This window comes from Malaclemys terrapin, chromosome 1 (genome assembly GCF_027887155.1).
Source record: "Malaclemys terrapin pileata isolate rMalTer1 chromosome 1, rMalTer1.hap1, whole genome shotgun sequence".
In the NCBI taxonomy this organism is placed as follows: Eukaryota; Metazoa; Chordata; order Testudines; family Emydidae; genus Malaclemys; species Malaclemys terrapin.
In genome coordinates, this window is record NC_071505.1 from 239,815,717 (window position 1) to 239,839,325 (window position 23,609).

General features: G+C 44.1%; 1 protein-coding gene across 1 annotated transcript in view; it reads left to right on the forward strand.

Moving 5' to 3' along the window:
• Positions 1 to 2,120: 2,120 nt before the first annotated feature.
• The window catches only part of LOC128826947 (vertebrate ancient opsin-like), a 134,259-nt gene continuing 112,770 nt past the window's right edge, over positions 2,121 to 23,609 (forward strand). Inside the window, exons 1-2 of the mRNA XM_054010542.1 lie at positions 2,121 to 2,307; positions 10,350 to 11,116. Of these exons, the coding sequence (XP_053866517.1) occupies positions 10,771 to 11,116 (346 nt within the window). The 5' untranslated portion in view covers positions 2,121 to 2,307; positions 10,350 to 10,770. The remainder of the gene's footprint in view (positions 2,308 to 10,349; positions 11,117 to 23,609) is intronic.

The following is a 23,609-nucleotide window of genomic DNA, read 5'->3' on the forward strand; positions in this document are numbered from 1 at the left end:
GAAACTTGTATTTATTTCCCCCACCCCCTACCAGAGGGGAAGAAAGAAGTGGGAGACTATCTCACAAATCATCAGGACTCTGCCCTAAGCACTGAGGTATGGGATATTCTGATGTGGGTCTCCCTCAGTCTCATCTGGTGAAACATCTTCCACTGTGGATAAAAACTTGGATAGTCATTGGCCCGGAGAAGTGAGAGAATGACTCTGTCACCGGGTAGTTAGGAGGGAAGTCCAAGGGTCCAGTTCCCCTGCTCCAGTTATAGTTTAATTTGCCTCTAGTCAATATTACTGTTTCCCCAGTGTAGACAATTAATCAGTTTCCCCCCTTGTCTGTGAGTCTTTCACACCCCAACAAGTAAGGAAGGAGAAGGGACTTATTAGCCCTGAGGGAAAGCCCCTTCACCTGCTGCCCTAAATTGAAGTCCAAGACCACAGAGTTAACTTCTGCAATCCTAGCAGAGAGAGATAAGGGACTAGAAAGAAATTTTGGAAATCCAGTTTATCATCTAGCTATAAAGACCTACATTTATCACACACACTTTGACCAAATTGTATTACTCTGCAACTCTGCCACGTTAAATATTTAGGAGCTGGGTTCCTCAGTCGCTGTAGGTGTTTTTTTTCTTGAAGGAACGATCTGACTATAACCAGCTTCACATTATCACTGTACTCAGCTGTCTCACTCCAGTGTGTAACTCAGTAAGTCATGTGACACAACACCACACAGCAACACAGCTCAAAAGTAAACACACGGAGCAGGTGGGAACATCGGTATGCCGAACAGCAGATACTGGGAGGATCTGTGCTGAAAGTCTGAATTGTGGATTATCCACAGTCCAGGTCATTCGGATTGCTGGATAATCTCGTGATCTCACTTCTGTTTTGTTTTCCAACATGGCCTTTCAACTAGCAATTGATTACTTCTCCCTTCAGAGACGAATTTTCCCGCATTCCTTGTATTCTGCTCTGGCAAAGCGTCTTCTCCTAAAGGGGGAGGCTGCTTGCTGGGCTTGAAGTTGTTATTATGTAAACGGTGGGAGACCAAAACGCTAGAGTTTGAGAGACAAAACTGTCTCTTTCCCAATTCGATCATTTCCTAAGAGGCACACAGAGCTCATCCTGGCGGCTGAATTGGGTGGATAGGAATTGCCGGAACGCTTCTCATTAAAGGAGCAACAGGGGACAGAAAGTGCCAGTGATTTCAGATAATGTTTTAGGAACAGTGTCCGGTCCTCTTTCTGCCCCGCTGGTTTTTATGTGCACGGGCAACAACAAGTAGGTTTGCCAGCTTTGGTTGGATGTATTCCTGGACGTTTTATCTCAAGACAATCTTTAATTAAAGATGAATCTTTAATTCCGGACTCCAGGACAATACTGGAGTTAGCAACCCTAGCAAGAGCATAAACCTGTAGCCTCCTCTAGCTCTTAGGAAAGGGAAGGAGCCAGGCACTGAGATGCTGAGCTCCCCAAGCTGTTGCATAAAGAAAAGGGCGGCGGGGGCGGGAGAGTGTTTCCCAGAGGATCAGCCCCCCAGGATGTGCACATAGAAGCCAAACGCTAAACAGGATAAGCAGCCCCCCTCCAGGCACACAAATGCGCGCGTCTGTCATCTCTCCTCGGGCACGTGTAGCCGAGCTGGATGTCAGTGCCAGAGGCCGTGGCCACAGCTTGAGCCCTGGCAGCGGCGTCTCTTCCAGCAGCAGCAGCAGCTGCTACCCCGGTTCCTTTGGGGGGGCTGCGTGTGCCGCTTTCTCTGCAAGGCTCCTAGGGCCCCTGGCCAGGCGAGTGGGGCGCCCTGCGCTGGATCCGGCCAGCGCTCCCCCTTCAAAGCTCCCGCCGCCGGAGGAACAGCCCGGCCGGGGCAGGGGCAGGGGCAGGGGCAGGGCGGGCAGAGGAGCTAGAGGGAAGGTGCGCGCCGAGTGGCGGAGGGAGGCGGCGAACGGGAAGGGGCTGCAGAGCCCTTAGCGCTGGGACCCCGCCCCCCAATGGGCAGCGAGCGGGCGGAGCCTGGCCGGGGGGCGAGGCGCCGGGACTAGGCAGCGCGGGGGCTGAGCCGCTCGCCCTTTTTGAGCGCTGGCCTGGCGGGCGCGGGCCGGGGCGGCTGCGGAGTCGCGCTTCCCGAGCCGGCAGCGCCGAGCCCCCTGCCCGCAAGGAGCGGAGCGGGACACGGAGACTCACCGGCCGGCAAAGTTGGCGGGGACCCTCCTCGCGGCGCCCGCTGAAGGATGGCCGCGGCCGGCTTTCGCTTCCCCCGTGGGGCTCAGGCTGGGCGGAGCGGGCGCCGAACAGCCCCCAGCACCTCGGAAAGTAAGTAGCGTTTCCCTAGACCTCCCGCCTGCCGCGCCCGGCTGGGACCCCGCTGTCCCTGGTCCGTAGTGTTGCGGTGAGTGCGGAGGGGGGAATTAAAACGGCCAGGAGCCGCCTTTCTGGTTTGAGGATTAGGGAGGCTAATCCGTCTTGCACCTTCCAACGCTGCCCCTCTGCAACATACTGTTAGCAAGAAATTAAATGAGGCAGGGTTCCCGGCTGGTGGGCCATTTTCCGATCAGAATTAATTTTTCACTTACAATTTCTTCAGCCTTGTTCCGACCCATAATTGAGAAACCTGCATGTAGTTTTCAGACATGATTATGTTTTCTAATTCCTCGGGCTGCGGGGTAGCAGCCTGCACGGAATTGCTGGAGATTACATCTCATCTACATCATATCTAAGAATCACCCTGCTGAAGACACGATTTTCTTTAAATCCTGACTTCTAAACAGATGTAGATGTATTTTTCTACATGCCAGATTAAAATTATCTGAAAAAATCTATAAAAAAGTTTTAAAACATCAGATTAAGTCACAAACAACGATCTAGCCAGTGTTGTATTTCTTTCCCCTGGCATTTGGCCGTACATATTTACTCTGCTGACAGATGTGAGGGAGTTTAAATGCTTGGGCAGTTTTAAGGTACTCAGTGAAGATGCTATTAATCTGTTGAAGAGTTGCCCTGTTATAGCTGCTAAAGCCTAAAATAGTATCCCAAAGGTACTCCCCAGGACCCAAAAATGGCACCTCTTCATCACTTTTGCTCAATGTTAATCTTAACTGTGTTGTCTAGTTGGCAGTTAGAATTGAATTATACTGACAATTGCTTGCTTTTCCTTGTTGAATAACAAAGATCTCTAGGGTGTGAGTTTAATTTTTAAGGTGCTAAAGAAGTGGTCCAGCTACAAAGGGGTGGCTCCGAGTTTTCCTGCAAACCATTCCCCGCCCCCGCCCCCATTGCTTTAATATTCAAACATTCCTTGCCCATCTTCACAACTAGTACATTTTCCCCTAAGCGTGGTAAGCTAAATAGTCTAGGTTTTATAGTTTGTTTTACTACATTAGTGTAAAGAGAGGACAAAGTTTTCAAATTTGGGTTTCTAAAGTTAATTATCTAAACAAGTAGCCTGATTTTCAGAGGTTTGGGGACCCAGCAATCAATGGGATCTGTGAGTGCTTCAAAATATTTAGCCTGAGTCCTGTTTCTTAATTGCTTTTAAGCACCTGAATCTAAATCTTTCCTGTGCCATCAAATGTTGCTTCGGACATGTACAAGGCTCCGGCATTCCTGCCATCCCCGTGTGTCCTGGGTCATTCTTTGAGAGTCCTTTAAATTCTCTCACTCTCTCTCTGAGTAGTGTTCAAGAGGGATTCTTTTGATCTGCCCCTTATGTATGCGGAGAACTCAAATAATTATATTAATTTGGTTTGCCATATATAAACTAAAAAGGTAAGATCTGATCATGCTTTTATTTACTATTTCAAAATTCAAAGTAAAACTTAGCCTTTTATTCAACAGATTAAAGTAAATGGTGGATGTTCATTAATCCAGCATAAAATCCAAGAATTAGTTGTTTGCATCTTTAAAAGACTTTCAGCCAAGATTTACTTTGAAATATCAAAACAGTTTTAAATGTTATATTTTTCAATACACTTTTATGCTGGATAAATGTATTTAAGTTAATTTTTTTTAAATGAAACACCGCACTTAACTGTGAAATCTTAAATCAGGTATCTGTTCAGGGCAATATCCACAACAAGCTACAAGTTTGTTATACCGCTCTGATTCATCCCAATAGAATTAATCTTTTTTTTTTTTTTTTTGCAAGAGGTTTTGGACATCTAAATGGTTTTTTTACAGTTTTATCAACAATTAAGTTTGGAAGTGAATTGAGGACCATTCTCTGGCATAGTTTACAATTTTGCAAGATAATGTAGATTAAAAATCCCTCAATTGGAAATAAAAAGTGTAATTTCAAAAATATAAACAGAAACCCCTTAATGCTAGCAAGTTCAGTAACTTTCAAGTCACAAGCTACGTCCTTCTTTCTGGGCAAAGTTGAAAGGAACTGTTTAATCAACGCAAAGCACAGATCATACTTATTTCCCTCCTTTCCCACAAGATTGCTTCAGAAGAAACTGCCAGCAGTGACGGGAGTCCCTGCATTCAGCATCTTGTTGACTAGTATTTGTCAGAACTATTTTTAAAATTTGTAACACAAAATAAAAAAATGCACTATTGAGGCTCGTTGGTGACTTGTACTGATATCCAAGCCATTTCACTTGGCCAAATGCTTCAGATCATTTTCAGTGTTTTCCTTCCCACCCAAAAGCAAGCTAGTACAGAGAGACCTGGCAATGTAATTTGATGAACACTATGCAATTCGTTTACTAATGGTATTTTTTAAATGTTGTAAAGCCACTTAGAGATTTAATATTTTAAAAAAACAACGGGATTGACTGTTCAGTTAAGAATTTCCTAATCAGAAGAGCTGAAAAATCATACTGATGTAGGGCTCAATCTTGCATAGTGGTGAAGTAAGTTGGCATTGAGAGTACTTGAGCATCTTGCAGCAGAACTGAGCACATGGGAGGATCAAAGCCATATTACTCAATTATACGCTAATATTAAGCCAGGATAAATCCAACTCGGGGTCTCAAATAAATAAATAAATAAATGGAGCCCAGCAGCTTTCTTAACACCATCATTTGGCATGTGGTTTGTCTAAATTTATAAAGAAATTTAGGATATGGTACTGTATTTGTGTTTTTAATATGGGACTCTTCTTATCTAGCACAGAACTTCAGACTTTCCTCATTAGATACCCTTATGTCCTCTTGGGGACTTAAGCAAACCTTACTCCGCCTGCTTTTTATTTTATTTGGCAGTATCAGCAGACATCCCCAATGTGTGTGGTTTTTAAAAAAATATTATTTTATTTCTCTAACCCATACGCAAGTGCTCTATGTTTCTGCATAGGAGCTACGTATTATTGTCATATACATAAGGAGTCTATGGCACTTTACAGCGATGACAAACACATACCCTGCCTTAAAGAGTTGATAGTCTGAGGTCCAAATTCTGCAAATATGCAGGTATATTGCTTTGTGCACCAAGGATTTATTCATGAACTCAGTAGAGATTTCCCCCGCATGTAAAGTTACTCACATGCTTGTTTATAAGTTTGTAACCTAAAGCCTTGTCTATGCACAAAAATTATATTGTGTGTTGGTACGATTAAAGTGATACAACTCTCCTTGTTTAGATGCAATTATATTGGTATGAAAGTGCTTATACTGGTATAGTTTATTTCCATACCATGTGAAAGGAAATAAGCTATACTGGTATAAAGGCACCTTTACACTGGTATAGCTGCATCCACACAACAGGTTGTACCAGTATAATTATTTTAGTTTAAAAATATCCCACACGCCTAATTGAAAGTTATACCAGTACAAAATCTGTATGTGGATGAACTTTGAAGCCAAATTCTTCAATACAGTTGGTTGGGTATAAACAAGGACAGAGTTGGGGGGCTGAGAGCAGGATGGGTCTAAAACAAGTGGTCAGATGCAAAAGAGATGGGTAAAGCTGTATCGGAAATGGAAAAAAAAGTAGACTACATTTTTAGATTGATATAAATACAATTATAAAAAACACTCATGAATAGTCAGTTTTTCAGATTACAGTGCTGGCTAACAGTTCCCCTGCACTTGTAAACCTTCCCTGAGCTCTTTCTCGGGGCAGTATGACTGTTTTTTCTCAACACTGAACTGCATCTAATGGTCCACACTAGGTTGAAATGAACCTCAGTTTTCACTGCTGAAGATGTGAGACATTCTTTTTAGGTGACAAATCTGAGGAACTGTCTCAGATTGAGGTGTCAATAGAGGAAGCATTGGAACAAATGGATGATAAATTAAACAGTAATAAGTCACCAGGACCAGATGGTGTTCACCCAAGAGTTCTGAAGGAACTTAAATATGAAATTGCAGAACTAATAACTGTGGTATGCAACCTATCGCTTAAATCAGCCTTTCATCCAAATGACTGGCGGATAGCTAATGTAATGTTGATTTTGAGAAAAAAGCTCCAGAGGTGATCCTGTCAATTACAGGCTGGTAAACCTAACTTCAATACCAGGCAAAATGGTTGAAACTATAGTAAAGAACAGAATCAGACAATGTGGGTATGTCTACACTGTAATTTGACATCCGTGGCTGGCCCCTGCCAGCTGACTCGGGCTCGCAGGGCTTGGGCTGCAAGGCTGTTTAATTGCATTGTAGACTTCCAGATTTAGGCTGGATCCCAGTGTGATGGGTTGGATCACAGAAACCCCCTTGGGGCTGCCAACTGATGTGCCAAGCCTACTTCTGCCCCTGCTTTCCCTGCCAGCTTGGGACTCCAGCACCCTGTCTTGTTGAGCCAGACACGCCAGTCTGCTCCAACACAGACCCAGAGTCTGAACCACGTGCCCCAAAGCTACAGACTTAACTGAAAGCAACTTGAGAAGTGTTCCTGTCTTTAACACTCAGATGCCCAACTCCCAATGGGTTCCAAACCCCAAATAAATCTGTTTTACCCCAAATAAAGCTTATACAGGGTAAACTCATGAAATGTTTGCCCTCTATAACACTGATAGAAAGATATGCACAGCTGTTTGTGCCCCCCAGGTATTAATATATACTCTGGGTTAATTAATAAGTAAAAAGTGATTTTATTAAATACAGAAAGTAGGGTTTAAGTGGTTTCAAGTAATAGCAGACAGAACAATGTGAATTACCAAGTAAAATAAAATAAAACACGCAAATCTAAGCCTAATACAGTAATAAAACTGAATACAGATAAAATCTCACCCTCAGCGATGTTTCAATAAGTTACTTTCACAGACTCGATGCCTTCCTAGTCTGAACACAAATCTTTTCCCCTGGTACAGCCCTTGTTCCAGCTCAGGTGGTAGCTAGGGGATTTCTCATGATGGCTCCTTTTTTGTTCTGTTACACCCACTTATATATCTTCTGCATAAGGCAGGAATCCTTTGTCCCTCTCTGGGTTCCCCTCTTCCTTCTAAATGGAAAAACACCAGGTTAAAGATGGATTCCAGTTCAGGTGACATGATCACATGCAGGGCCAGCTTTAGGAAGTGCGGGGCCTGATTCGAATATCCGGCGGTGGTCCTGGTCTTCGGCGGCACTTCGGCGGCGGATCCTTCACTCGCTCCGGGTCTTCCGCATCACTGAAGGACCCGCCGCTGAAATGCTGCCAAAGACCCAGAGCGAGTGAAGGACCTGCTGCCGAAATGCCGCTGAAGACCCGGACCGCCGCCGGGTGAGTAAAAATTAAAAAGGCACCTAAGTTAGGTGCTCTTCTTTAGGGTGCGGGGCCCTCTTAGGCGTGGGGCCCTCTTAGGCGTGGGACCTGATTTGGGGGAATCGGCCTAAAGCCGGCCCTGATCACATGTCACTATAAGACTTCATTTACCTACTTTCCAGCACACAGGTATACAGGAAGACTTACAGGTAAAACAGAGCCATCTACAGTCAATTGTCCTGGTTAATGGGAGCCATCAAGATTCCAAACCACCATTAATGGCCCACACTTTGCATAATTACAATAGGCCCTCAGAGTTATATTTCATATTTCTAGTTTCAGATACAAGAGTGATACATTTATACAAATAGGATGACCACACTCAGTAGATTATAAGCTTTGTAATGATACCTTACAAGAGACCTTTCGCATGAAGCATATTTTAGTTACATTATGTTCACACTCATCAGCATACTTTCATAAAATCATATAGAGTGCAATGACACACCCAGACTCTAGGACCCTGTGAGGTGGGCCTCAGAGCTTGGGTTGGACCACTGGTCTGACCAGTATTGGTCCAGTATGGCTGTTCTGATGTTAAAACTGTTGGACTCTCCTGCTATAAAATTTTAGTGTCCAAAAAATGCTTAATACACCTCTACCCCGATATAACACGATCCGATATAACACAAATTCGGATATAACGTGGTAAAGCAGTGCTCCAGGGGGGCGGGGCTGCGCACTCCGGAGGATCAAAGCAAGTTCGATATAACGCGGTTTCACCTATAACGCGGTAACATTTTTTGGCTCCCGAGGACAGCGTTATATCGAGGTAGAGGTGTATAATAAACTTATATTTTGTTTACCTCTGTATTTTGTTCCTGCATACTTCCCTGCTATTGCTCTAAAGTTACTTCTAGTTGTGTTTAAAGCACATCTCATTCACAGAACAGAACCATTCCCTTTCCCTTCATTGGGAAAGCCCAGGACCAGACCTGTCCAGGACAATTTAAAACAGTGTTTCTCAAACTGGGGTCGCTGCTTGTGTAGAGAAAGCCCTTGGCGGGCTGGGCCGGTTTGTTTACCTGCCCCGTCCGCAGGTCTGGCCGATCGCGACTCCCACTTATATTGATGTAGAGGTGTATAATAAACTTATATTTTGTTTACCTCAACACAACTAGAAGTAACAAGCAGCGACCCCAGTTTGAGAAACACTGACTTAAAAGGTATTGTCCAAATATATACTTTTCCTTGGCTTTACCACTTAAGAATTTTATCAAACCAAATTATTCTACCTCTGATAAAAGGGAGAGATGCAGGAAAAGTTAACCTTTTGGATTGTAAGTTAATAATGAAAATGGCTCCTGAAAAGCATCTATATTTTATAATTCACAAAGGTAAAGTCATGATACATTGTGTACTTTAAATAAAATCATTACAGTAATGAGATGGATGTAGCAATATGTCTGTTTAGAAGTGTACAATGCAAGTATGATACAGTATGAAGAAAAAATACTTGCTAGAAAAGCACATCATGACTCCAGAGAGACATTGCATGAAATAGCTAAACAGAATTTTTAGTAAACTCTGTTTAGCTATTTTGTGCTAAACAGCTTTCTGGTGTCGTGATGCATCTTTCTATCAAGTACTTCTCAGAGAAACTACTGGTTAGGAGCAATGCAAGGGATAACACATTTCATTTATGAAGAAAGAATATAGATAATGAATAATCTTCTAGGAACACTTGGCTTCTGAAACAGAAATTTCTAACTCCCCTTTTTTAATTTATCTTTTAGTTCAGGAAGCTAAAGATACCATGCACTTTTTAAATTGGGAATGGAAATCTCTACAACATCATAACTGTCCTTTTAGTTCCCTTTTAACAAAAAGATCTATGTAAAATAAGAATATAGATTAATTATGTTCTCAGCAACCTGTTCTGAAAGCTGTGGCTAAAGAGTTAATACCTCTTTCATGATATTGTACTTTACTAGTTCCCTTTTTCTTTATGTGTTATAGTCTCTGTGGTATTAATCAATTACAATTTAATTAATCAAATACAATATATTTATATAATGAACATATGATATACATTTTTAAGTCTGTGAGGGGAAAAAGCATTGAGAAGCTGGTTGAGGTCTATGAATAGTGGAAACGAATGTCTGGTAGCCAGTGAATGCGGTAGAAATGAAATAGATCTCATAGGTCTTTCAACATGTTTTATCTTCAAGGGATGCACTAAAAATGCTGCTGCTTGGATCTGAAAACTCTTCCTCTTTCCCTTCAGATTGTTAGTAATCAGTAATTACGTACAGTATAGTAGGTTCCCCCACCCCCCCGAGGCACCAGTCAGGATTGAGACTTCACTGCGTTGGGAGCTATACAAACACAGCAGGAGAGACACTGGAGTGCTTAAATAAAACCATATTCCTTACTAAATATTTTCTCACACTAGTGCCTGGCATATAAAGTGCCTAAGTGGTCTTTTGCATAACAGACTGCTGGCTAGAGGGAAGCCTTCTAGAATAGCTTTCATAAATACAAAAAGCACTCTAAGACTTCAAATAACTGATTTTATTTATGCAGAGAGAAAACAAAAGACTGAGTTTTAACAAAAGTTCTTCTTGCCAGAGGGTTAGAACTGTTAACAGACAATGTAGCCTCTTGGTGTTAATATGAAAAGAATTGTCTTGGATGTAATGCTTGTTGTTTTCTTTCCATGTGTGCAGGATGTTTTTGTCACGAAGAACCCACTTCTGACAATGGGACTGATCACAATTACTAGAAATTGTTTTGCTCTGAAGAACTGGCAGCTTATTAAGATGTCTCCTACCTTTGGTCTAAAAGTAATCATCTGAAATAGTCCAATTTTTAAATAATGATGGTGCCCTTGAAGCTATCAGTCTCTTCTGTTATGCAGCCTACGAGTTCCATAGACAAATGATTACAGAATAAGCAGTGCAATAAGCTTTTCTACATTGAGACACTATTTTCTATTATTGTTAACAGTCAAGAAGCAGTTTGCCAACCGACTGAAGACCACAAGAATCTAGTGCTGATTTGTAATGTAATGGAGGGATACTTCTGTAAAGTAGCTAGAAGATCTGGGAGTAGAACATTTACTATTTCTGTACTCTCCAGCCTACTATAATGTCAAAAATGAGTACCAACTGGACAGCCAACCTGAGCTTTGGAGCATCTACAGATCCTCATGAGCCAAGAACTGGACTCTCTAGAACAGGGCACACCATAGTGGCTGTTTTCCTTGGATTTATCTTGGTATTTGGCTTCTTGAATAACTTTATTGTTCTCATACTCTTCTGCAAGTTTAAAACCCTGCGCAACCCTGTGAACATGCTACTGCTGAACATCAGTGCCAGTGACATGTTAGTGTGCATCTCTGGCACCACACTCAGTTTTGCATCCAACATCCACGGCAGATGGATTGGAGGAGAGTATGGTTGCATGTGGTATGGCTTTGTCAATTCCTGCTTTGGTAAGAGTTTAAAGATTTTGTCTTACACTATTATTTGTAACATGGTGGATGTGGAACGTGTATGTGTACCATCAGTGCGACTAGCAAAGTTCTAAGACTTCTGGGTTTCTAAGACCACACGTACCACTTTGGATTACACACCCCTGCAGTATTTGATGTGTAGTCATGCTCCCATGCAGCATATTTTCACCAAATGTGGCTTCCCTAGCCCCAAACTGATGCTCTACTGATGGTAAACATCCAAGGCAGCCATCTTCCACTGGGCAATTATTGCCTCTTTATCACAGTGAGCTGTCAATAGTAAAGTGGTAGTGTATAATTAAAGTGTATTTTTAGATTGTCTGAAAATAGATTCTCAAGACTGTCTTGTTTTTCCAAAACATATATCCAGGTCAGCTTGCTCTGCCTGTCAGTTCTGTTTTTGTGAGCCACCAATGTATTGAAATATACAAGAATTCTGTTCTCTGGATTACTTGGAGATCAAGTTTACTGTATACTTTATGTAAGGGGACTGTTGTCCCCTTACTAACATTCAGTGGGGTGGTTTTGGTTGGCTAGCTCCCAGTACTAAAAGAATGGGGAGAGGCCAATGCTCCAGGTCAGCCTGATTGACAGGGCAGGCAGGCTAATCAGGGAGTCAGGAGGCCAGGGCGGGTCCCGTCTTCCGTGTGAACTGGAATTGCCTGGGTCAGACAGAGTGGGGCCGAGGTAAGGAGAAAGCAGGAGCCCAAGCTGAGCTGCGGAGCAGAGCTGTGCCAGCCTGAGGGGCCAGAAAAGCAGCCCAGGAAGCAGGTCAGTGCTGGGAGCAGAGTCACGGAAGCAGCCCACAGAGCAGACCTGTGCTGGGAGCAGAGCTGCAGCCACAGCGCCAGAGGGGCCAGAGAAGCAGCCCGGGGGCTGGAGGCAGAGCAGCAGCATCAGTACTAAGGCAAAGTGAAGCCAGAGCTAGAACAGTGGAGTTGGGGCTGGGGCTGGAGCTGGAGCAGTCTGAAGCCGGGTGCAGTGAACAACTGGGGCCAGCCAAGCGGGGACCCTGGGCAAAGGGCCCAGCGCAGAAAGACACCCCCAGCCCAGGGTCCTTGCAGGCCAGACTGGGAGGGGGCTCTTAACCCAACGGGGAGCTGACGCTGGGAAGAAGGGTCCCACTGCCCAAAGCCCGGAGGTGTGTGGCCACCACCAAAACAAGTGTCCAACCCACAGCATCCCTGCAGCACTGCCAGGGCCTGAGAAGAAGACCTGGGATCTACAAGGAACAGACTCTGCACTGCCCTGACGTTCCAGAGACACTGTTTGTAATGTTCCCTGCCACAGAGCGGGGTGATGGGATTAAGGGATTAGCAAATGTACATGCAAGTAACATTTGTAGTGCATTTGGCATGTCAGGTCTCTGATCTGTTACCGGCTCTTCTGTTGTGGCACTGGAAATAAAACAGAAATAAAAGGATGTCTTAGTTATAATCTGCTACTGTTGCTCTTTTCATTCAAAAGGAAAAGAGAAACAAAACTACTTATTGAACAGTTTTTCTAGATAAAAGGAACTGATTACATTAAAATTTACCCAAATAGCCAAACTAGTAGTGGTAGAGTTGGGGAGGAGTCACTCAGCTCATATTTAAAGTTACTGTTTGTGTGTAACCCCAAATTTACTCCAGTGCTCATGAGAGTTTCTGATGCACTCTTAATGTCAAAAGGATAGTTCTGCAGGAAAATGTCTAAGAGCTCGATTCATGAACTATAGTTACCTACAATGGGCCTGATCCCATCAGATGTTGTGTAGAGCTGGTCATGAATGTTCAAAATTCACAATTTGACACTTTTCCCATTGAGATTTAGAATTTTGGGGAAAAAGCAAACAATGTATGTGGGGGGTGATATCCACTCAGATTCAATTTGCCCTGCAACTTTGCCTACCTCACGTGCATTCTGCCCACTGCCCCCCAGCTTCTGGGGCAATTTCTGACATTTCAATCTGCTGGGCAGCTTCAAGCAACTGTCATTTAAACAAAAACACCCTCTGACCTCACACCCACATCATTCAGGCAAAGATATATTTCCTTACACCAAATGTATGTTTTATTGCCCAAATTTAAACCTCCCCAAGGAGTAGGATAGGCAGTATTCAACCAGGGACCATTTTAATGTCTGATATCCAGTGACCCATCAGGATTATAAATTAAATAGGAACTTTATGCCATTGGAAAGATTAGATTCTTCCCTGCCTAGTAGAACCCAGCACTGGATTCAAGACCTAGAAAAATGAGATATTGGACTCTGAAATGAAGACAGTGTTGTGCATAGAAAAGCTTTTTGGCTCACTTTCACAGATGTTTACAAATTACTAGCTTTTGATTTTTCTTTCTGAGCTCTGAAGGGATAAAAAGAGTAGAGTTCCAACAGTTAAGAAAAACCCTCACATGTTTCTAAAATAGTTTTGTATTTCTCCTGTGAATTGTATGGGTGTGTACCAAATACAGGATAGTGTGGTATACAGGTTGTATCAGCACACAGGGAGGGACATAGGAATTGCCATACTGTATCAGACTTCTGCTATACCAGATAATACCCTCTAGTCCATTATCGTAGCTTTGGCCCATATTCAAGAAAGCACTTAAGCACGTGCTTAAGTTCATCTCTATTCAAGTCCAAGTTAAGCATGTACTTAAGTGCTTTCCCAAATGGGAATCCATCCCTGAACCAGGGCTCAATCAGAAACACCAATTATGGAATAATCTGCCCGTAGGAGATGTTTCTTTTTAATCACATCAAGTTAGTGGTTGGTGTATGGCCTGAAGTCAGAGGGCTATTTGGAAAGATAGATTTGTGATTAAGACACTGGACTGACTCTGGAGCGCTGGATTCTATTCCTGGGGTCCACAGCAGACATTCCCTAGTAACCTTGAGTAAGTAATTTATTCATGGATCATGTAAGCACTTCTGCATGTTAACTTTATGCACTTCACATGTGTAAAGCTAAGGTGTGTCTCTAAAATAGGGGCCCTAACCTCTCTCAGCCCTCTGTCCCTGATCTACCAAAGTACTTAACCTCCATCCAGTGTCAAGAAAAAAGTTGAATTAATTGTGTGGAATTAATTGTGAGGTACAATTTTGTATACCCAAATGCATTTAGAAACTAAGAACAATTATTTAATGTTTTAGGGATGCCTCCCCAATTTATTTAACTAGCAAATTGAAAGAACTAGAAGGAGTCTCTTTCAGTGAGAGTCTATATGCAATTTTCACACATCAGCATCAATGTGGAGTGGTCAGCACATACAAATTCACTGTATTCTTCGCATTGCTTGTGGCTCTTCCAGTCAGCTGATCATGGCAGTGGACACTATCATATTTGACCAAGTTTGCTAGGTGCTCCCATGGTGGCTGTTTTTCGATGGTAGCCAAGGGTTGAGAGTGCTGCTTTGATGGACATGGTGAGATGTGTATAAAGAGTGGAATCCTTGATAAGTGTATCTATTAGTTGTTCTCCTGGATTGAAAATGAACAAGCACCTTCTTTGTCTTGGGTGAATGTGTTGCCAAGCAGGATTGTTGCTGACCCAAAAGATGAATCTTCCTATGCCAGCAACATCAAGCATGTTGAAGAAAAGAACCACTGGCCACCTGTTTATTTTATACCTGCAGGAGAACATTCTTACAAGATGGTTCATGTTATCAACACCACTTTTAGTGTCATTGTAGTGGAGAATGATGTGGGGTTTCTTTTTGTCTTATTCTACAACCTTGTCATGATGCATCATCAATAGCATCATCACCAACTTGCCCCTCTTTGGAACACTGGAAACCAGGGTGCATGGCCCAGCAAAGCTGAACATGGATGACAGTTTTTCTCTGCTGCAATGTGGATACATCTCACTAGATACAGCTGGCTTTTTTTCATCAGATTGTTCCAATATAGATCTACTCAACGAAAATTTGACCTTCAACAAGCTGAATACTAGTGAAGAAGTTATCACGAACTACGTCTTCCAGTCTTATACCAGGGCTGAACATGAACTTCTTATTGTCTGAACACAAACTTGATGATAAATCAACAGAAATATGGTCTTCCTTCTCAGAGCAGCTCTTGATACAATCTGGCACGAAGTCACTATCATCTAATAGGTTGTCATCACATGACAACTCGCTTTCAGAGTTGCAAATCCTTTTGATAAGCTCAGAAGCAGAATATTATGCCCTTTGGTTCACCATCTTGAAATGCTCATCACAGAAAATACCCTCAAGAATCTCCTGAGGCTGTAGTGTTTGAAGCACAATACCTAGGCAGAAAATCCCTGCAAGAATGTTAGGTGAAGAAAACCAGTATCAGTCCACTTTGTGCTGATGATACCTAACGTGCCCAGGTTTGAAGGGACCAACCTTCCTGGAGTACGTTCTATATTAGGGGTGATTGTATGCAGCAATCACTGTCACTGCAATGCATTGTCAATTACCATATGCTAACTGTTGCAAGAAGACTGTCTCACTAGAAGCGAATGAGAACATGAAACTACTAAAAATACAGGATAACAGTGCAACATGTGGGGTACATTTGTACCCCACATACATTTTTGATACAGAAAAAATGTTTTTCATATAGTCTTTTTTTTTTTTTTTTGATGAATTGATTACATGTACTGAGGTGACAGTGTCCTAAAACAGCCTGGTTGAAGGGTTACTAGTTCATGAGTTATTGCAATATATATGCCTGCAGAGTACAACATTACTTCATGAATGTGGATGAGGATTAAGCATGTGCTTAATTTAAACATGAGTAGACTGCTCATATACTTAATGTTTAAGTTAGGCACATGCTCAAAGTACTTTGCTGGATTAGGGACAGAATGCTCAGCACTGTGCAAGATTGACCTGTCTGTACCTCAATTCCCCATCAGTAAAGTGGGGTTGATACTTCCCTAACTCACCAAGTATTTCGAGGCTAAATCCATCAGTGTTTGTGAGGAGCCCAGATACCATGGCAATATGCACTGTAGAAAGCCTGTATATCAGTAATAAAGTTTGGGTTGACCTACATGACCTTGTGACTTTGCTAAAATAAACAAAGAACAAAACAATAAATTAGTCAAAGCAATGGCTGTATATAGTATAGGCCAGGGATCGGCAACCTTTGGCATGCGGCTCGCCAGGGTAAGCCCCCATGGTGGGCCGGGCCGGGTTGTTTACCTCCTGTGTCCGCAGGTTCGGCCGATGGCGGCTCCCACTGGCCGCAGTTCGCCGCTCCAGGCCAATGGAAGCTGTGGGAAGCAGCGTGGGCCGAGGGATGTGCTGACCATGGCTTCCCGCCACGCCCATTGGCCTGGAGCGGCAAACCGCGGCCAGTGGGAGCCGCCATCGGCCGAACCTGCGGACGCGGCAGGTAAACAACCTGGCCCAGCCCTGCAGGGGGCTTACCCTGGCGTGCTACATGCCAAAGGTTGCCGATCCCTGGTGTAGGCAATAAAACCAAGGAAGCAGTATTCCAGAAAAGGTCATGGGGTTCACGCACCACATCTTGCACCTCGTCCTGGCAGCTCTTGCCAGACACTGCCTCCTCTGGTGGTGTCTCTCCCCACCATCTCTTTCAGCCTGTGCCCCTCTCACTCCCAGAGCTGCAACTTCCTGTTTGTGGCTTGGTCCTCTGGCCAGGTCACTAAGGTCCTCTCCTTTCTGGGAAATCAAAGTCCTCCCAGACCAGCTGTCCGGCTGGCATCTCGAATGTCCTGCACCACTTCCCAGTGGCTGGTGTCGTCAGACGTCACTGGTTTGGTGCTCTGCTCTGTTTAATGTTAACAGCTGGCTGTGTGCATGTGTTCCCTCTGTGTGCTGCCCCGGCTCTGCAGATCACTGACACAGCAGACTCCATGAGAACCCCCAATGACCACAGACTCTGATAAGGTACGAAGGCACCCGGCCAGGTTTATTGCCAAATGAAGCACAGTAATAGTTTCCCGCAAACTCTACAGGACATACTACGAATATGTGTCCCCTGACAATGGACCAGCTCAGTCAGTGGCGAAACTCTCCACTGCCCCCTAGGCTGGACAAAGACACCGCCCCAGGGATGCATTCTTATACACAGGTCTGAACAAGTTACGCATCACGCCTGATGTTTTGAGGTGCAACCCCTCTACATAGTAAGGTGCCGCCTCTCACTTTGTACATTTTGGTTTGAACAAAACAACTCTATCCATCATATTATCCTTTTGCCCCTGTCTTTAGGATTGGTCAGACTGTACTGGTACCATCCTGGAGCATGTTTATATTACTAGTGCTTAGCACCTTTCAGGCACGTGTTTAATTGCAGCATCAGCCTTCTTCTTGCCAGATTCTGTGAGCAGGGCCCTGCCTCTGTCTCACAGCTTAACTTTGCTTTATGTTAACGAAGTCTTGACCATTACTTTAGTTCAGGCCTTAGGCCTCATACTGGGCCTCAGATATAAGGGCTTATGCTTCAGGGCCTCATCTTCACAGCTGGTACGGGAACCCAGGCCCACCCTCTACACTGAGTTCCAGCCCAGGGAACCTATAACAACCAGCCAAGGTCTTTATGGTCCTATCCCTTGCTGCTGTTTTTCTGGGCTTCCCCCCTCTCTCTGGGTTTGCCAGCCCGAGCTCCCTCTTCCCAGGGAGTGACCATAGACTATGTCCTAACAATCTCTTGCTGCTCACAGCTCCTGGGCTTTATATGGGTCCCTCCTGTTCCTGCCCAGCTAAGCCCCTTTCCAATTAGTGACCTGCTGCCTGTCTTCTTCCTCAGGTGCAGCCTGGGCAGTTAATTGGCCTGCCTAGCCACTTTAATCGCTTGAGGCTTTGCGTGGGGTGGGCACCCCATCACAAAAAGGTTCAATCCTGCAAGGTTCTAAGCATCCTCAATTCCCACTGAAGTCAGTTAAGATTGCTTAGTATCTTCTGGTTAGCACTCAGACTGTGGTTTAAAGGATGCTTGTTATAAACAAGTCTGAAATGAAGCATAACCAGTCTTATGTTTCAGAAGCTTTAGTTCCCTGGCTAGCCTAAAAGCTCTCCTTTCTGAGTGAGTAAACTTGACTCTCTCTTGAACTTATACGCCTGTAGTCATCAGTGTGACCTAAATAAGTTTTCATGGGTGGTAGTTTCTCATTAAATATACATTGCTATTTTAAACAAATGAAGAAAAATGATGACAACCAGTGGGAGTGCAATTCAGATGCTTACAATACCATTATTTTTACAATGCCATTTCCCTCGTGCCCCCAGAAATAATATTAAAACCTGCAGGGGATAATGTACTTTTAAAATTTCAAGAGAACAATGTTAAAATTGGTGCTTGCACTCAAAACACTTAGCTAAACACAGCTTATAAATAACAGGGCCTCTGCTTGGACATAGTTTAGAAAGCCAAAATGCTTTAGTCCCATATTACTTTAGGACCACAAATGTAGATTCATAGATTCATAGATTATAGGACTGGAAGGGACCTCGAGAGGTCATCGAGTCCAGTCCCCTGCCCGCATGGCAGGACCAAATACTGTCTAGACCATCCCTGATAGACATTTATCTAACCTACTCTTAAATATCTCCAGAGACGGAGATTCCACAACCACCCTAGGCAATTTGTTCCAGTGTTTAACCACCCTGACAGTTAGGAACTTTTTCCTAATGTCCAACCTAGACCTCCCTTGCTGCAGTTTAAACCCATTGTTTCTGATTCTATCCTTAGAGGCTAAGGTGAACAAGTTCTCTCCCTCCTCCTTATGACACCCTTTTAGATACCTGAAAACTGCTATCATGTCCCCTCAGTCTTCTCTTTTCCAAACTAAACAAACCCAGTTCTTTCAGCCTTTCTTCATAGGTCATGTTCTCAAGACCTTTAATCATTCTTGTTGCTCTTCTTTGGACCCTTTCCAATTTCTCCACATCTTTTTTAAAATGCGGTGCCCAGAACTGGACACAATACTCCAGCTGAGGCCTAACCAGAGCAGAGTAGAGCGGAAGAATGACTTCTCGTGTCTTGCTCACAACACACCTGTTAATGCATCCCAGAATCATGTTTGCTTTTTTTGCAACAGCATCACACTGTTGACTCATATTTAGCTTGTGGTCCACTATAACCCCTAGATCCCTTTCTGCCGTACTCCTTCCTAGACAGTCTTTTCCCATTCTGTATGTGTGAAATTGATTTTTCCTTCCTAAGTGGAGCACTTTGCATTTGTCTTTGTTAAACTTCATCCTGTTTACCTCAGCCCATTTCTCCAATTTGTCCAGATCATTTTGAATTATGACCCTGTCCTCCAAAGTAGTTGCAATCCCTCCCAGTTTGGTATCATCCGCAAACTTAATAAGCGTACTTTCTATGCCAATATCTAAGTCGTTGATGAAGATATTGAACAGAGCCGGTCCCAATACAGACCCCTGCGGAACCCCACTCGTTACGCCTTTCCAGCAGGATTGGGAACCATTAATAACAACTCTCTGAGTACGGTTATCCAGCCAGTTATGCACCCACCTTATAGTAGCCCCATCTAATTTGTATTTGCCTAGTTTATCGATAAGAATATCATGCGAGACCGTATCAAATGCCTTACTAAAGTCTAGGTATACCACATCCACCGCTTCACCCTTATCTACAAGGCTCGTTATCCTATCAAAGAAAGCTATCAGATTGGTTTGACATGATTTGTTCTTCACAAATCCATGCTGGCTGTTCCCTATCACCTTACCACCTTCCAAGTGTTTGCAGATGATTTCCTTAATTACTTGCTCCATTATCTTCCCTGGCACAGAAGTTAAACTAACTGGTCTGTAGTTACCTGGGTTGTTTTTATTTCCCTTTTTATAGATGGGCACTATATTTGCCCTTTTCCAGTCTTCTGGAATCTCTCCCGTCTCCCATGACTTTCCAAAGATAATAGCTAGAGGCTCAGATACCTCCTCTATTAGCTCCTTGAGTATTCTAGGATGCATTTCATCAGGCCCAGGTGACTTGCAGGCATCTAACTTTTCTAAGTGATTTTTAACTTGTTCTTTTTTTATTTTATCTGCTAAACCTACCCCCTTCCCATTAGCATTCACTATGTTAGGCATTCCTTCAGACTTCTCGGTGAAGACCGAAATAAAGAAGTCATTAAGCATCTCCGCCATTTCCAAGTTTCCTGTTACTGTTTCTCCCTCTTCACTAAGCAGTGGGCCTACCCTGTCTTTGGTCTTCCTCTTGCTTCTAATGTATTGATAAAAAGTCTTCTTGTTTCCTTTTATTCCCGTAGCTAGTTTGAGCTCATTTTGTGCCTTTGCCTTTCTAATCTTGCCCCTGCATTCCTGTGTTGTTTGCCTATATTCATCCTTTGTAATCTGTCCTAGTTTCCATTTTTTATATGACTCCTTTTTATTTTTAGATCGTGCAAGATCTCCTGGTTAAGCCAAAGTGGTCTTTTGCCACATTTTCTATCTTTCCTAACCAGCGGAATAGCTTGCTTTTGGGCCCTTAATAGTGTCCCTTTGAAAAACTGCCAACTCTCCTCAGTTGTTTTTCCCCTCAGTCTTGATTCCCATGGGACCTTACCTATCAGCTCTCTGAGCTTCCCAAAATCTGCCTTCCTGAAATCCATTGTCTCTATTTTGCTGTTCTCCCTTCTACCCTTCCTTAGAATTGCAAACTCTATGATTTCATGATCACTTTCACCCAGGCTGCCTTCTACTTTCACATTCTCAACGAGTTCCTCCCTATTTGTTAAAATCAAGTCTAGAACAGCTTCCCCCCAGTAGCTTTTTCAACCTTCTGAAATAAAAAGTTGTCTCCAATGCAGTCCAAGAGTTTGTTGGATAGTCTGTGCCCCGCTGTGTTATTTTCCCAACATATATCCGGATAGTTGAAGTCCCCCATCACCACCAAATCTTGGGCTTTGGATGATTTTGTTAGTTGCTTGAAAAAAGCCTCATCCACCTCTTCCACCTGGTTAGGTGGCCTGTAGTAGACTCCTAGCATGACATCTCCCTTGTTTTTTGCCCCTTTAAGCCTAACCCAGAGACTCTCAACACTTCCGTCTCCTATGTCCATCTCTACCTCAGTCCAAGTGTGTACATTTTTAATATATAAGGCAACACCTCCTCCCTTTTTCCCCTGTCTATCCTTCCTGAGCAAGCTGTACCCATCCACACCAACATTCCAATCATGTGTATTATCCCACCAAGTTTCAGTGATGCCAACAATGTCATAGTTGTATTTATTTATTAGCACTTCCAGTTCTTCCTGCTTATTCCCCATACTTCTCGCATTTGTATATAGGCATCTAAGATACTGGTTTGATCTTTCCTCCCAGTTTTGTCCTGACTCTCCTTTCTCTCTGCCAATATAGCCCACACTCCCTCTCGTTTCCGACCCATCTCCCCGGTCTCCATGTTCCCCACTTACCTGTGGGCTTTGCTCACCTGTCCCCGTCGAACCTAGTTTAAAGCCCTCCTCACTAGGTTAGCCAGTCTGTGTCCGAATAGGGTCTTTCCTCTCCTCGAAAGGTGAACGCCATCTCTGCCTAGCAGTCCTTCCTCGAATAGCATCCCGTGGTCTAGGAAGCCAAAGCCCTCCTGGCGACACCATCTTCGCAGCCAGGCATTCACCTCCATGATGCATCTGTCTCTGCCCGGGCCCCTACCTTTGACAGGAAGAATTGAAGAGAATACCACCTGCGCTCCAAACTCCTTCACCCGTACTCCCAGAGCCCTGTAGTCACTCTTGATCCGCTCAGTGTCACACCGCGCAGTATCATTTGTGCCCACATGGATGAGTAGCATGGGGTAGTAGTCAGAGGGCTGGATAATCCTCGACAATGCCTCCGTAACGTCTCGGATACGGGCCCCCGGCAGGCAGCATACCTCCCGAGATGAAATGTCAGGGCGACAGATGGGCGCCTCCGTCCCCCTCAGCAGAGAGTCTCCGACCACCACTACCCTATGTTTCCTATTGGCAGTGGTGGCAGCAGACTTTCCAGCCTTAGGGGTACGAGGCTTCTCCTCCTTTACTGTAGGGAGTGATTCCTTCTTTCCTGTGTCAAGAAGAGCATAACGGTTACCTATAACCACGGCAGGAGGGTTCGGAGCAAGGGTGGAGCACTGCCTGCTGCCAGAAGTAACCAGCTGCCAGTGTCCACCCTGAGCCATCTCCTCCTCCACCAGTGGTGTATCAGCAGTCCTGTGTACTGGGACAGCTACCTCAGCTGTCTCCACATGGACACTGTCGAGGAATTGCTCATGGATACGGATGCTCCTCAACCTAGCCACCTCCTCCTGTAGCTCTCCCACCTGCTGCCTGAGAGATTCCACCAGCAGGCACCTCTCACATTGGATGGTCCCCCCAGTCTGGATATCAGTAAGTGGAAATTGCAAGTTACAGTCTTTGCAAAACCACACCAGGATCTGGGTAGAGGCATCCATGCTTAGGCACTCTGTCTGGCTACAGGCACAGGTGGAGGAGACAGTAGCAGTGCTGGCACAGGTGTTGCGGGTCTTCCTAACCATCGTAAGCCTCCCTCTGTCAAACTCCCGTCTGCAGCCCCCTGTCAGCTGAAAGGGTTGTTTAAGCGAACAGTTATGAATGTAGTTGCTTTATAGGTATTAAGGGGAATCAAGAGAGAACAGATGGAACTGGCAAGGGACCCTCGCCCCCTTCCTGCTCCCTTCCAAACTCCCTTGCGAAACTCCCTGTTAGCAGCCCCTGGTCGCAAAGCTCCCTGGTCGCTTGTGCACTGCTTTATAAAGCCCTGGCCTGTATGAATGCCCCGCCCACTGATGAAGGCTCAGCCACTTACCAGAGACTTCTAGCTTTCAAACCTTCCAACTGCCAGCCACAGCACACGGTCCTTCAAACAACCAAAACAAACAAACAGACTGACAAACACAAGCTCAGCTCACAGCAAGTAACCCTCAAACACAAACAAACACACACTACAGACAGTCACTTACCCCAAAAGGGTGCTGTATTGCTCCTCCTTCACCTGGAGAACTCCCTTGCGAAACTCCCTGTTAGCAGCCCCTGTTCCCCTGTATGGGGAATCTTGAGCAGAGAGATTTTACCTCTGTACTTGGCACTGGTGTGATTGCTGCTAGAATATTGTGTCTAGTTCTGGTGTCCACAACTCAAGAAGGATGTTGATAAATTGGAGAGGGTTCAGAGAAGAGCCATGAGAATGCTCAAGGGAGTAGAACACATGCCTTATAGTGATAGATTGAGCTCCTTGAGTCCATTTAGTTTAACAAGGAGAAGGTTAAGGGGTGACTTGATTACAGTCTATGAGTACCTACATGGGGAACAAATATTTGATAATGAGCTCTTCAGTCTAGAAGGGAAGGGTATAACATGATCCAACGGTTGGAAGTAGAAGCTAGACTAATTCAGACTTGAATTAAGGTGTACATTTTTAACAGTGAGGAAAATTAATCACTGGAAAAATTTACCAAGAGTCGTGGTGAATTCTTCATCATTGGCAATTTTAAAATAAAATTCTCTTCCTGCAAGTTTAGCCATTGACTTC